This window comes from Talpa europaea, assembly GCF_964194135.1.
Source record: "Talpa europaea genome assembly, chromosome: 12".
Lineage (NCBI taxonomy): Eukaryota > Metazoa > Chordata > Mammalia > Eulipotyphla > Talpidae > Talpa > Talpa europaea.
The window spans coordinates 74,046,373-74,062,128 of NC_140079.1; the positions used below are offsets into that span (position 1 = coordinate 74,046,373).

Here is a 15,756-nt window from a genome sequence, read left to right on the forward strand (position 1 = left end):
AAAGTGGATGCACATTTTACAATTCCATTCATCTGCTGTGTAGGAGGTATTCAGTTTTCCACATCTTCACCAACACTTGTTTATTGTTGATATCATGTAACCATCTAATGATGTGGAGTAATAGCTCATGATTTACATTTTCCAAAAGACTAATGATGTTGAATATCACTTTATGTGCTTATTAACCATTCGTATGGAGAAGTGTCTATTCAGATCCTTTGTCTAGTTTTAACTGGATTATTTGTCTTTATTGTTGCATGGTAACAGTCTTTATATATTCTGGAAACAAGTCCCTTATCAGATATGTGATTTGTAAATATTATCTTCCATTTTTTGGGTTTGTCTTTATTTTCTAAGAAAGCTTCTTTTTCAGACTTCAGAAAGAATCTTCATCTTCTTTCTAGCTAAAATGTAATGGTGATAACTGAGGACTAATTTTTGAACAGTCCTAATGTGATGATAAAATAACTTTTTCCTTTTCCCGTTAGATGTTGATCATCTTTCTGAAGTAGAATCTCCATGGCCTGAACATTTTCAGAAAGTCATTTTGAGCAAAATATCTGTTTAATAACAAGATAACCATATCAAGATGGTTGGAAAACTGAAGCAGAACTTACTATTGGCATGTCTGGTGATTAGTTCTGTGACTGTGTTTTACTTGGGCCAACATGCCATGGAATGCCATCACCGGATAGAGGAACGTAGCCAACCCCTCAAATTGGAGAGCACAAAGACCACTATGCGAACAAGCCTGGACATTAAAGCCAACAAAACCTTTGCCTATCACAAAGATATGCCTTTAATATTTATTGGAGGTGTGCCTCGGAGTGGAACCACACTTATGAGGGCCATGCTAGATGCACACCCTGACATTCGCTGTGGAGAGGAAACCAGGGTCATTCCCCGAATACTGGCCCTGAAGCAGATGTGGTCACGGTCAAGTAAAGAGAAAATACGCTTGGATGAGGCTGGTGTTACTGATGAAGTACTGGATTCTGCCATGCAAGCCTTTTTACTAGAAATCATTGTTAAGCATGGGGAACCCGCTCCTTATTTATGTAATAAAGATCCTTTTGCCCTGAAATCCTTAACTTACCTTGCTAGGTTGTTCCCCAATGCCAAATTTCTTCTGATGGTCCGAGATGGCCGGGCATCAGTACATTCAATGATTTCTCGGAAAGTTACCATAGCTGGGTTTGACTTGAACAGCTACAGGGACTGTTTAACCAAGTGGAATCGTGCCATAGAGACTATGTATAACCAGTGTATGGAGGTTGGTTATAAAAAATGTATGTTAGTTCACTATGAACAGCTTGTCTTACATCCTGAACGGTGGATGAGATCACTCTTAAAGTTCCTCCATATTCCATGGAACCACTCAGTATTGCATCATGAAGAGATGATTGGGAAAGCTGGGGGAGTATCTCTGTCAAAGTGAGTAGAAATAATTTTTTTATTTTGACTATATTTAGTAAATAATGACATGTATGTGTGTGTGTGTGTGTGTGTGTGTATGGAAGCTATAGGAATTTTTGGGATAGATAGAACTTCATTGATGAATTTAAAAAAAATTTCTCTAGCCAGTTCATTATAAACCTGTTATTCATTTAATTCATTTTTTAATCTATGGAGTGTATTTTTATTTATTTGGTGGCGACAAATTGATTTTTTAGGTAATGAAAGACCTTTTTCACTGACCTCAGGCTTTAATGTCTATTTAATTTCATTAGCTTCTGATTTCTAATTTCTAGATGTTTTCATTAATAATGATAGTTGATTTTTGTGAGGTTAACATTAATATGGGGAAATGGATCTGCCATACTGGTGAGCATGTAATGAATTCCAAGCATTTAGACTAATAAGAATTGGATAAATTCACTCTGATGTGAGTTTTCTGGTTAAAAAAAAAATTGGATAAGCTCCTAGAAACATACAATTTACCAAAATTAAATCAAGAAGAAGTGGAAAGCCTAAACAGCCACTAGCAAATACATAGATTGAATCAGTAATCAAAAACCTTCCAGTAAAAGCCCAGGAAAAGTTATGGGTTTATAGTGAATTGCACTGAATTTTCAAAGTATTGATGCTAATCTTTCTTATTCTCAACCCTAAAACAGAAGAAGGAACACTTCCAAACTCATTTTACAATGCCACTATCACTGAAATCAGCGCTATCCAAAGATAACATAGATAGTAAAATTACATTTAAACATCTCTATGAATATAGATGCAAAAATCCTCAATAAGACACTTTCCAGCTGAATTCAATGGCACATCATCAAAAAGTTTATACACCTGGACCAAGTGGTATTTATCCTTGAAATGCAAGGATGGTTGAACATATGCAAATCAAACAATGTGTTAATCTACATTAATAGAATGAAGTATAAAAACCACATGATCATCTTAATAAATGCAGAAAAAATATTTGACAAAGTTCAACATGCATTCATTATAAAAACTCAACAGAATAGGTATAAAAAGAACTTACCTCAATACAATAAAAGCCATTTATAGAGGAATTGCTAACATCATTATCAATAGGCACTGAAAGAAAGCTTTCCCTCTAAGATCTGGTACAAGTGAGGATGCTCACTTTCACTATGTATATTCAACAGTGTATAGGAAGTCATAGCTAGAGCAATTAGGTAATAAAAAGTAATACAAGGTATCCAAATTGGAAAGAAAGAAGCAAAATTATCTATTTGCAGAGGACATGATTCTATTTTTAGATAACCTAAGACTATTAAAATACTACTAGAGCTAATAAATTCAGGAAAGTTGCAGCATATATGGACCTCCTCAGTGGCGCAGCGGTTGAGCGCTGGGTTGCGAAGCTGCCCGCGGCCTCTGCGGCGCAGGTTCGATCCCCGGCTGCTCCCCGGCCACTGGAGGAGGGTCCCACATGGCGCGCAGACCTCTCCTGCCGCCCGCTGCTCCCCTCAGCAGTGTACTTCGGTCCCTCTGCCTGCTCTGCTCCCCGCTCTGGCTCTGGTGAATGCTCTCACCCTCCCGCGCTTCTGACTGTACCCAGTGCATGTATAAACAAAAAACAAACAAACAAATAAATAAATAAAATATGCCTCTATTAAATATATATATATAAAAAAAAGAAAATCAGCATATACAAATCAGTACTGTTTATTTACATCAGCAGTTAGCTATGCAAAAAGCAAATCATATAAATATTCCCACTTAAAATAACTTTAAAAGCTAACTTCAAAAAGAATAGAGAATAAATATATCCATGGAGACGAGATCTGTAGAATAAAAACTATGAAACACTTATGAAAAAAATCAAACAAGAAACAAATAAGTGGAAAATTCTCCTATGTTCATGGACCAGATGAATTAGTACTGCTAAAATATACTTCTTTCTTTCCAAAATTTAAAAGGAGGAGATATCAAACAGGGCAGAAAGAATGTTTGACAATACAGTAACTGAAAACCCCAATGAAAAACATACAAGAAGTTTGTTGAACTCAATGTAGAGTAAAACCAAGGAGCTCCATACCTCAACACGTTATAAACTGACACAAGACAAAGAGACGAAGAGAAAAGGACTCATGGCATACTAGGGATCCTCAGTAAGAATAGCAGCTGCCTTTGCATTAGAAATCATGGATTCCAGAAGACAGTGGAATGGGATGTTCATTGCTGAAAGGGAAAAAGTAAACTAAGACTTCTATATGTGCCAAAATATCTTTCAAAAATGAAGACATTCCCCACAAACAAAAAGTGAGAAAATTACTCAGCAGTATACCTGCCTACCACAAATGCTAACAGGTGTCCTTCAGGCTGAAATGAAGGAGCACTAAACTCAAGTTCATATTAAAAAAACAAAGAACATAGATATAAGCTCCACAGGTTGACTCAGCATTGGCCAAGCTGGTCCCTGGAGAAGGGAGGACTTCTAAAGACCACTTCCTTCAAGACAGTAAGGAAAAAGCCATGCTTCTCTCCACTTCTCGGGAGTCCTGCCTTATTCATTCACTATATATTTATTGAATAAATTAATGAGTTCTAATCACCATTTTATTAATAATTAAAAATTAATAGAAGGTAGACTTAATAGTCAACAGGAAATACAAATTAAAACCATAGTGAGAGGGCCTCCCCAGTGGCGCAGCGGTTGAGCGCTGGGTTGCGAAGCTGCCCGCAGCCTCTGCAGCGTCGGTTCGATCCCCAGCTGCTCCCCTGCCACCGGAGGAGGGTCCCACATGGCGCACAGACCTCTCCTGCTGCCCGCTGCTCCCCACAGCAGTGTACTTCGGTCCTTCTGCCTGCTGTGCTCCCCGCTCTGGCTCTGGTGAATTCTCTCACCCTCCCGCACTTCTGACTGTACCCAGTGCTTGTATAAATAAATAAATAAATCTAAAAAAAAAACAAAACATAGTAAGAAATGCCTACATATCCACCAGAATGGTTATTTTAATGAATGGAACAGTACATAATGTTGGCAAGGATATGAAGCAACTGGAACTCATTGTTGGTGGGAGGGTGAGTTAGTATAGCCACCTGGGAAAACCATTTGTTAGCGACTTAGGAATATATTTCTATCTTATGACCCATCAAGTGCACTCCTGGGTGTATATGGAAAAGAAAGAAGTTATACACTAAAGAAAATTACACCAAAAGACATACAAACATTTATAGCAACACTATTCATAATAATAATAACCAAAAACTGGAAATGAATCCAAATGTCTGTGATTATATGTGATCTATTCCTGTAATGAGAAACTACTCATCATTAAAAAAGAACTGCTGATACATACAACATGATTGACTCTCACAGATAATGTTTCACTTACAAAAGCCAGACACAAACAAGTTTATAATCAAATTTTCTGTTTACAAAGTTCAAAACTAGGTAATCTTTGTTGATACATATTATAATAGTGGTTTTCTTCATGGTACTGACTAGAATATACACAAGTGTATACATAAAAATTTGAGTTAAACACTTTTTAAAAGTTGATATTTTTGAGGTTTTATTTGTATTCCTTGTTATGAAAGAGTGTCTTGAAGAAATATATATTTTATTTCTCTGTCAAAGTTGTGCAAACAGTACTATGCAATTCAATCACTATGGAAGGAGATTCAACTATATTTCATTATTTGTACCTGCCAAAAGCCATAATAAATGTATAAGAAGTTAAAACAATTTATCTTTGTTTTAACTATCTATAATCTAGATAAAAGTATAATCTAGGTCTAAATGTATCTGCTGATTGTTTGATTTTATGTAATTTTAAATATTTTGTCACATGTGCTATTGTTGAAGTCAGGGAATTTACTACCAATATTGAACCTGCTTGGTTCTGTTCTTTCAGCTGGAGGACCAAAGCAGAATGAGCGTGTGAGGGAACTTTTGAGAAATGAAGTACCAGTGTTTTTACAACTACTTTTATGCCACAAAATAGAAATGAAATCCGTTTCTTGAAAAGAATGCCAAAACACAAGGGTCAAACACCAAGAGGTTGCTACACAGAGAAAATAAAACAGACAATACCACAACAGAGCTGTTTTCACCCCACAGGGTTCAGGGAACTGAGGAATACAAACCTCAATGTGACCAGTTCAGGGGGGACAGGAAGGGAAAGCAGAGGAAAGGACATTTTTAAATTTTGGTCTGGATTTTGTTCTTACTATTGACCTAAACCTAGAAATGCTGATTTTGTCTGAAGAATCAGAAACAGATTTCTCCAGTTTACTAAAGTATGCAACAAATATTTATTGACCTCCTCTTATGTGCCTGCTACCACTGTAGGGACTTGAGATACAGCTGTGAACAAAATAGGCAAAAATTCCTGCCCCTACAAGAACTATAGTGAAGGTAGGAGTGGAGCAGGAATGTTCACACACAAGACAAGACACACATAAGACAGTTTTCAGTGACCTTAAATTAAGTAGCTACGTTTCTTGTTTAGTCTTCAACTAATCATGTCTCTAGAACCACTGGTTTAATGCTGCTTTTGAAGCCCCATAGTCCTTCCTAATGAGACCCTCCTCAGTACTTTAATAGCAGAATCTCCTTGCATATGAATCAAGATGGATCTTTCATGATAAATGATAATGAATACAATAAGAAATCATCTGAAATCATACAGGAATTTAGAATAGTGGTATGATACCTTATACAAAGGAGTGATGATATTGGCTCCTAAAGTCAACACAGATAAAAGCTGACGTTAATAAAAGAGACAAATAGTAGAAAGGCTAAATAAAAAGTAAAATTGATGATTTGAGACAATAAAAAGGTAAACCGTTTGCAATATCAATAAAGGGAAAAGAGCAAATATATATCACAATGGATGAGAAAGAAATGAAAAGATTATATGAGAATACCACACAAAAGTACGTTTGTATTAAATATAGAAATAATAGCTGGTTTTTTCATGATAGATGGAAAACAAACAGGTTTATGAATGTGAAAGACATGAAAACAGTGACAAAGATACCATTTTAAAAGGCCTAGATGATTCACAACTGATTATTTCTAATCTTTTGGGAGGAGATGCTATTAAACTATTTTAGGTCATAGTAAAACATCTTCCAGATTGTTTTATCAAATTCTGGTTTAGTCACAGAACCAAGTAGAAATTATAGAAAACTTCAGATCATTTTTCTTATGCATGTGGAGGCTAAAATAATAAAATATTAAGTAAACAGAATTCATCAATGTATCAAAGATTGATAAACTTATCATCAAATAGTTTTCATTTCAAAAATGAAAGAATAGTTCATGTCAGAAAAGTTTTGTCGCATAATTCACAATATCGATAAAGAGACAATTATTCAGTGCTGTAAAAGTTCTTGGTAATATGCAGTTTTTATTTATAAAAAAACTGTAAAGAAGGAATAGAAAAAATGCTACTTAAATACGATACTCAGCATGTTTTTACTGAGGACCCATTATGTGCCTTATAATGTTCTCGTGCTAGGGTTGTAGCAGTTAACAAAACTAGAGGAATCGCTTTTTCATGGAACTTAGTATTTGGGAGACATTGCATAAAGAAAAAAAGACAAGCTAAACATTTAGTTTATCAGATGTGTCAGTAAGTACTGTGGAGAGAAATAAGGCAGGGAATAGGTAGCAGCATAGAAATAGAGACATCCTCATGGGTGAAGTGACGTTCTTGCAGAGGTCTAGAGGAGAGCAAGAGCAAGTGAACAAGACACACATTTCCTGTCCTCAGGGAGCCTACAGTCCAGTGGGAGGTGACAAAAAGAAAATCTCTCAGAAAAATATATAGTATATGAGAAAGGTATTAATGCTTTGGGAAAAACTCAGGAGAATAAAGGGAACTCGGGAGACTTTGAGGGGTAGGGTGTACTTTTACTGAGAAGGTGAGATCTGAGGAAAGTCTTGAAGGAAATAAAGGAGTTAGCCATGAATATCTGGGGAAAGAGTGTTCCTGGCAGAGGAAATAGCCTTGTAAAAATGTCTTGCCTGGTGTAGGCAAGCAACTACAAAGAGATCAGTGGGGCCAGAACAGAGTGGAGGTGGGAGTGTGTGGAAGTCAGAATATCTTATAAGGGCTCTTTAAACATTAGTTTAATGAATTTTAATATGACAAACCATTGTAACTATCACTTGTTTAGGAAAATTTGGTGAATCCCTCTACTTTCAACAGCTGCTGTGATTTTCAGACTGGGGCTGTCTGCTGGTTAGGTGTTTTCCAGTTCTTAGTCTTTCAGATGCCCCGTTGCAGGTTTTGTGGCTGTTGTTGGCTGTCCTACCCACTTGTATTTTGGGGTTTATGGGGCTATATGGTCATCTCTTTTTGTTTTAAATGTTCATGTGGTTTTGGTTTTTGCTATCTGGTTTCTTTGTTTTCAGGGGATGATTTGGTGGGATTAAAAAAAACGTTCTGTGGTTTCTCACATACCCTTTCATTTTCAGGTCTTGGACTGCATACCTGGGGAGTTGTTGCAAGATTTTGAGCAAAGAAGTGACACGTTCTGACTTGTATTTTTAAAGACTTTTTGGTTTCTGTAACTGAGAAGAGATCACAGGAATATAAAAAAGTTGGGAGACTATTTTAGAGAATATTGTAGAAATCTGGTCAAGAGATAATGTTGGCTTGGACTAGGGGAGTAGCAGTGGAGTTAGTGAGTTGTGGTCGTATTTGGATATAGAGGTAGAGTTGATAGATTTTCTGATAGATTGGATGTGGAGAATGAGAGAAAGAGAGAAGTTAGAAGGCAACTCCAGTTTCTGATTGTTTTATCCTGAGAAACCAGAAGAATGGAGTTTCTTTCAACTGAGGTGGGGTGGACTGTTGGTATGGTAGATTTGGGGCATTTGAGGGATAAAATTAGGGGTTCAGTTTGGACTATGTTGAGTTTGAATTAGTTAATGGACTTCTGAGTGAAGATTTTTCTTTTTGATTTTGTGTCCCACCTATTACATAGGTTGAAAAAGAAATTATTTTTCATAGATAATACAGAAAAGTTAGGTAAGAAAACAAAAATCACAGTCATACCACTTACTAATATTTTGATGTGGTTCTGTACACACATGTATAATATATAACATTTTTACAAAATTCAATTTCTGTTGTTTATACATTTTAAAATCCTCTTTCACATTTTCTTTTCTTTTCTTTCCTTTCCTTTCCCTTCCCTCCCCTCCCCTCCCCTCCCCTCCCCTCCCCTCCCCTCCCCTCCCCTCCCCTCCCCTCCCCTCCCCTCCCCTCCCCTCCCCTCCCCTCTCCTTTCCTTTCCTTTTCCTCTAGACTAGAGGGTACTAGTTCGTTCACCCGCAGCCGGGGAACGAACCGGCGCTGTGGAGGCTGTGGGCAGCCTCGCAGCCCAGTGCTCAACCGCTGCGCCACCAGGGGAGGCCCCTCTTTCACATTTTCTGAGCATGAAATAGTCTTTGAATAATACTTTTTTAATTTATTCATGCATACAAGAACTGGGGTACAGGCCAGAGGTGTGGAGTGTGAGAGGATTCACCAGAGACAGAGTGGGGAACAGAACAGGCAGATCTACTGAAATCAACTGCTGAGGGGAGCAGCAGGTGAGTCAGGAAAGGTCTGCAGTGCCATGTGGGTATCTCCCTGGCCGGGGTTCAAACTCGTGTTGCAGTGGCTGTGGACAGCTTCATAGTTTGCGTCTCAACCTCTTCTGCCACCAGGGAGGCCCTGAAAATTACTTTTAATGGTATTTCCTCCTTTGTTTTACTGTTATAAGTCTAACTGTATGGACTGTGTACTCTTAACCATTCCTTTTTGCATGTCCATTCCAGCCCTAATGCTTTAGGTTAAGGATTTGGTTTTCTGTCGTAGTTGTGTATTATAGTTCTGGCCTGTGGTTTGGCAGCCCTTTGTACTGTAGTGTTTAACTAAGACTCATAGAAGGTCCATGCTTTTCAAATATGTGACTTGGAGGATTATATTTGCCTCTGTCACTCAAGATTTTGGCATTGTTCCATTCCCTGAGGAGGAATGTCTTCCACTATGAGTTTTACAGAGGAAAGGAAACCTGAGTGTCTTCTACTGTGAATGCTACAGAGGGAGGGGAGAAAACCTGCTGGTTCACAGATATCTTCTTGCATTGCAGGGCTATGACTGGGCTGTGAAAGCTGAAATATACCAGTCTGACAGGCACTATGTTTTAAGGTCCTAGTGAGACTAGAGGGTACTAAAATTTAACATTAATGAGTCATAAACCCTCCTTGTATTCTGGTGGAATGATTGATAGTTGGGCAAGGAATCCAACTATTTAAATACATGCAAATTAGGAGCCTTTTGTAGTAGTCTGAGTGTGAAACAATGGGGAGATGAACTAAGGTTGTGGTTGTAGGAATGGAAGAGACATTGTCCTACTCAGAGATAAAGTCTGTAATACTAGATAACCTGGGAGAGATCTTTTCCCTTTCCCCATCCCACATATCTGGCTTTGCCTTGTGCATAAGTGATAGTGCCATTTATCAAGATGTACATAATGAGCAGTAAATTTTGAGCAGAAGATAATGGATCCAGTTTTGGACCAATTTAGTTTTGAAATGTGTGTAGTTATATGGGAAGGTGATCATATAATTTATCATACAAACTTAAACAGTTATGAGAGTGAGTGGAATATGCTATTAATAATTAAGATGGGGCAATTAGTATTAACTGATCCTGGCCTAAACAACCCAGAGGTTGTTTACACAATTAAAAATGTGTAGTAAATGTCATTAGAGATGAACCCATTTAGAGAAAATGTGTAGAGTGAAGAGTGCAGTGGGATAAGTGGGATCTTAGAGAAATATTTAAGAAGGGAAAAAAGATTGTAGTCATTGAGTCAGGAAAAAAACCCTAGGGTTAGTGGCCTCACAGACTTGCAAGGAAGAACCATTTTATTTCCTCTTGTCTATTGTTTTAGGAACTGCCCCTTTGAGACAGTCCTCATCAGATAATGATTGTGTCTACTGAGAGGTTATATTCTTAAAGAAAGGATTTTTGCTTTTTATTTGAATACTGTATTTAAATGACTTTTTATGTATTATGATATAAAAATTCTCCTAAGCACTTATATATGCTCATTTGTCCAAAATCTGCTAATTTAGATTCAGTTTAAATCCAGATGTCATTTTATATATAGTTTATTCTAAGATTATGATCTGTTTATTCAAATATAGTGAATATAATCACTGTAAACTTAAAATAAATTCCCATATCAGGAGTAGGAATACATTAATTCTTTAAAATTGAAAATTACAAGCAGCACTTTTTTTCTTCCTTAGAAAATAGAATTCTTCAGAAAGTCAGCAGATAAGTAGAACAAATGAATATTTTATATTCTTAATGGATTATGGTTTGGTGTTTTCCAATATTTTATTATGAAAAAATTCAAATATACCAAAAAATTGAAACACTTGTATCCACTAGCTATAATTAATATTTTACTATATTTGTTTTAGCTTTCTTTTTCTTTTCTCTCTTTCTCATTATTAATCAATTCATCTTATTTGCTTTTTTTTGTTTTTGGTATATTTCAAATAAGTTGACTGACTTTTTCTAAGTAGTCTTATCCTTGTTAATTTTTCTGAATGTTTTAATTAAGGTGTCACTATTTTTGTGCAGATGTTTTCAGTTCACCCTTGTTCTGGAAATCTGAGGTTGCTAATAATTGTTATCAAAGTTTAGAACATTTAAAATAAAGTCTAGTATAGGGTTAAGCTGATTAATACCCTTTTCTCGATAGCTTTATAATCCAGATATTTACAATTTTTACTGTTATCGAAAATAATTTTCAGTGATCTTTTAACACTTTTTTTTGTATTCTGAGTAAATATTTATATTCACTGTATTGTTTTCAGAGTGGAGAGATCTACAGACCAAGTCATCAAGCCAGTCAATGTGGCAGCTTTATCAAAATGGGTTGGGAAGATACCTCCAGATGTTTTACAAGACATGGCAGTGATTGCACCCATGCTTGCCAAACTTGGCTATGACCCCTATGCCAATCCTCCTAATTATGGAAAACCTGATCCCAAAATCCTTGAAAACACTAGAAGGGTAAGTGAGATTTTTAAAGTGTACTGAGAAAACTGTATATGGAATTTAGAAAAAAGCAAAGTTTTTTCTTCTTTGTTTTTTTTTTTGTTAAATAAAATTATTTTAAGTTTGAAAAATTCTATTAGTAAAATGGTTTATCATCAGAACTCTCCCCTTGCATCTTAAAGTTAACGGTGGCTCTTGCCAGGGCTATGGGACTTTTCTTTAATATATTTTGCCCAATTTCTAGGAATGTGGTTTAATTGGGGGGAGATTTATTATCATAACAGATTACAACAAATTTGCATAAATACCAGAATTACCAGTGACCTGACATTTACTTCTAGTTTCTTTTTTTCAGTTGAATGGCTCCTTTCCTTTTAAACCATTGTTTACATGAGTCATGATTTCTTGACACTTGAAAACTATACATTGGTTACATTAGTGGGATAATTAAGCAGGTTCAATAAACTACCCTTGATTGAGAGGAAGTTGTGATTAAAGTATAACTACTGCTTTTTATTTTAACTAAGCTGTGCTCATCTTTGTAATATAGCTTCAGAAAATCTGAAAATTCGGAGATCTAATCTGAATATATATTTTACCAGTTGAATCCTCAATGTATTCTTTCTTGAGATAAAAGATATAAAGTGAAATTTACCATTTTAACAGTTTATATGTGTACAATTCAGTGGTGTGAGTACATTTACTCTGTTGTACAGCTGTCACCACCCATCTTTATCCATCTTCCTGCTCATTACTCACCCACCTCCCCCCAGCCCTAGCAGTCTCAACTCTACTTTCTGTCTCTAGATGTATTCCTTTTTTGAAAGTATAGTTTGGACAAGACAATCATGTTAGCATAAGTTCATTGATTAGCTATTTGATTTCAAAATTAAAATTCTGTTCCTTTCTCTGGTATCCTCTTGTTTATATTAGTGTGCTCACCTCCCCACAGCCTCATAATATATCTTCTCTTTATTCTGTCTTTCATGTTATACCTAAATTGACAAACACATCTATATTTCATGGGGCCAGTTTCCTTGGAGATTGTTTCCTCTTAGGCATTACTTCATTTTCCTCTTTTACTTCAATGATAACTATATAGGAAGAGTTGTTTTGTAAGACCATCATATATTAAGGCAAATTTTTTCTGTTTTTATTTTATTTTTATTTATTTATTTGTTTGTTTTTTTTATTTTATTTTATTTATACAAGCACTGGGTATAGTCAGAAGCGTGGGAGGGTGAGAGAATTCACCACAGCCAAAGCGGGGAGCAGAGCAGGCAAAAGGGCCGAAGTACACTGCTGAGGGGAGCAGCGGGTGGCAGGAGAGGTCTGTGCGCCATGTGGGACCCTCCTCTGGTGGCCGGGGAGCAGCCGGGGATGGAACCGGCACTTCGCAACCCAGCGCTCAACCGCTGCGCCACCGGGGAGGCCCTTTTTTCTGTTGTTAAACAATCCTTGTCCTTTTTATACTTTTCATCTATAAAAATTTTATTTTAAAAATATAAATTTATCGTGTTAAACTTATAAAACTTAAAAGATAAGAGAATGAAGATCCACTTATATTACCACCCAGATATATACCATAGCTAATATTTTGATGGATTTCCCTTCTTTTTCTGCATGCTGTTAAACAAAGGCAAGATTACATATCTTACAAACTTACTTTTGGAACACACAATTTTGTATACAACACATCCTTCTTATTATTCATAAAAAGCATATGCTTTTTAAACATAATTTTTGTGTTATATAGCTTATGAGTTACCTTAAATCCTTTCTGAAACACAGTAGTAAATGAATAAATGAATAAGCAAATAAACTTTATTTTCCATAGTTTATGTCCTATAATCTATTTTTTTTGTTGTTACAGTTTTTGACAAATGGTGCTACAATGAACATCTTTTATATATACTACATTTTAGTTTTTTTCTTTTTTTTTTAAGATTTCACTAATGAAAGTGTAATTAAGCCAGGTCAAAGTATCTAAAATATTTAAACTGCTTGATGTAGGCTGATAAATTATTATTTTTTTAAAGATTTACTTATTTATTTATTTATGTATACAAGCACTGGGTACAGTCAGAAGCGAGGGAGGGTGAGAGATTTCAGAGCGGGGAACAGAACAATGAAGTACACTGCTGAGGGGAGCAGCGGGCGGCAGGAGAGGTCTGCGCACTGTGTGGGACCTTTGCCTGGTGGCCAGGGATCCAACCGGCGCTACAGAGGCTGCGGGCAGCTTTGCAACCCACCAGTCAACCACTGTGCCACTGGGGAGGCCCTGATAAATTATTTTTTAAAATCTTTTGAACTATCAGCATAATATAGGTAATTTTATTTTAGATTTTTGCTAATTTTAGTAGGCATCATTGATTAATATTGTTGAATGTTTTCCAGTTATTAGTTGCATGTTATCTTCTTTTATAAACCATCTCTTAAGTTTTAAAAATGTTTTATATGTGTTAAAGTTTTGGAAACTGTATTCTGCTAAAGATGAAGTATATATCAGGCTAGCATTCTATTAGTGTTTTTTGTAATTTCTTGATAATTGGTAATTAATAGCTTTCTTCTTTGTACAATACTGAAATGGTTATTATAAACCAAGGTACTTGTACAAATGATATTTAGAGGTTTCCCAAGCAGTAGACATTATAATTTTCCTACATGCAAGTTGGCTGTCTAAATTATTCTTGGCTTGCTTGAATGGTAGGTTGGGAAGAATGCTGTGGTTTGAGTCCATGTGACTAGGGAATTTATTTCATACAATTTGTGGCTTTTGACAGGGTTTCAGAATGCACACTGGGAAAAAAACAACAACAAAAAGCTTTTCCTCCTATCTCTATCTCCAAAGTGACAAATAATTTTGAGGAAGAAAAGATAGAGTGTATACTGTAATAGCATTTTTGAGCAATTGAGTTTTTGTGGTAATGCGCACAAGCTGACATTCTTTTTTGTGGGGTTGGATTTCATAGGCTTTCTTGTAATCCAAATCCTGTGTGTCTTCAAAGTATTTTTGTCTGTAAAAACAAACCTGCTAACATATCCAGCATTGATTATCATGTAGTTTCATGAAGAAATGCTTAAAAACTGATCTTTGATTATGCACACTGACATGAGAGTGTGTCCAGAGACAGTGGATTGTTCCCTTTAGTTATGGAGTGGGTGTGGGAAAACATTCACATTTTGACCAGGAATATAGAATCCAAAGTTCCAGGCCTAAAAATGTTGGTTTTCATACAATTCTGGGTTAGTCTAAAAGTATTGGTGTCTGAGTCAGCTTACTTTGGGGACATATTGCCCAATTTTGAACAAAAACTCATGTACTTCACAGTTGCTGTGACTCAGATGATAAATTGGAAGATGATAAATTCTAACATATTCCGTACCTTCCCCCACTGACTCTAATCCCAAAATTGCAGTGCATTTTAGTTCTAGTGCCCTCTTGGTTGCTTCCTTAGCCTTCTCCCTCCCTTATAGGGGAAGCGACTAGATTTACAGACCTGTTTGAGATTCTGAAAAACCTGTGGGTCCCTAATTCAGAAATACAGTCACATGTGTGCACAGAATTTTACCCACAATTTTAGTGGATTCATAGATGTCCCAAAATCCATCAAATTAAAGACTTCTATTTTATGTGCTCCTTGATCGAGCACATGGATTCATGTGGCTTTGATTATAAACTATTTGCTGATGATCATAAATCTGTATCTCCCAGTGGGTCTCTTTCTTGGGTCCTAGACTCATTATTTCCAACTGCCTTCCATATATTTCTCCCTGAATGTTCACAAGGTTCTAATTATTTATGAAGATCATCTTCATCTTTGCCCTTTCCACAGTTATGTGAGACATAGTTCATTTACAGGAAATAGTCCCCCTTTTTGTTTTGATACCAGGCAAAATCAAAGGGTGCCCAGGAACCCCATACTGTTAAAAGAAAAAAATCCATGTTGTTTGTTGCAGGGTTCATGCTACCCATGTGCTTAAAAAGCAATGGAATCAAACACTAGTGTGCTTAAAGATTTTTAATCAGTGAGAGGTTTGAGGTATAGAGAAGGAGGAGTAGAAGAGAAAAAGATTTCAAAAATATACACTGCTGATCAACTCCAAAACCAACCTTGTGGCACCAGTTCAGCCAAATAGGGCAAGGCCTAAGAACAGAGCTTCCAGGAGAACGAATAATCCAAGGCACCTCCTGACAGGAAACACTAACAAGAGGTTGGGCAGGGCCCAGAGGGGTGGGAGAAAAGTTGAGAAC

The 15,756-nt window shown here is 36.3% G+C and overlaps 1 protein-coding gene across 1 annotated transcript in view; it reads left to right on the top strand.

Moving 5' to 3' along the window:
• Nucleotides 1-589: 589 nt before the first annotated feature.
• The window catches only part of TPST1 (tyrosylprotein sulfotransferase 1), a gene marked incomplete at both ends in the record, with an annotated part of 37,213 nt that continues 22,046 nt past the window's right edge, over nucleotides 590-15,756 (top strand). Inside the window, 2 exons of the mRNA XM_084250138.1 lie at nucleotides 590-1,434; nucleotides 11,318-11,516. Coding sequence (XP_084106264.1) covers nucleotides 590-1,434; nucleotides 11,318-11,516 — 1,044 coding nt within the window. The remainder of the gene's footprint in view (nucleotides 1,435-11,317; nucleotides 11,517-15,756) is intronic.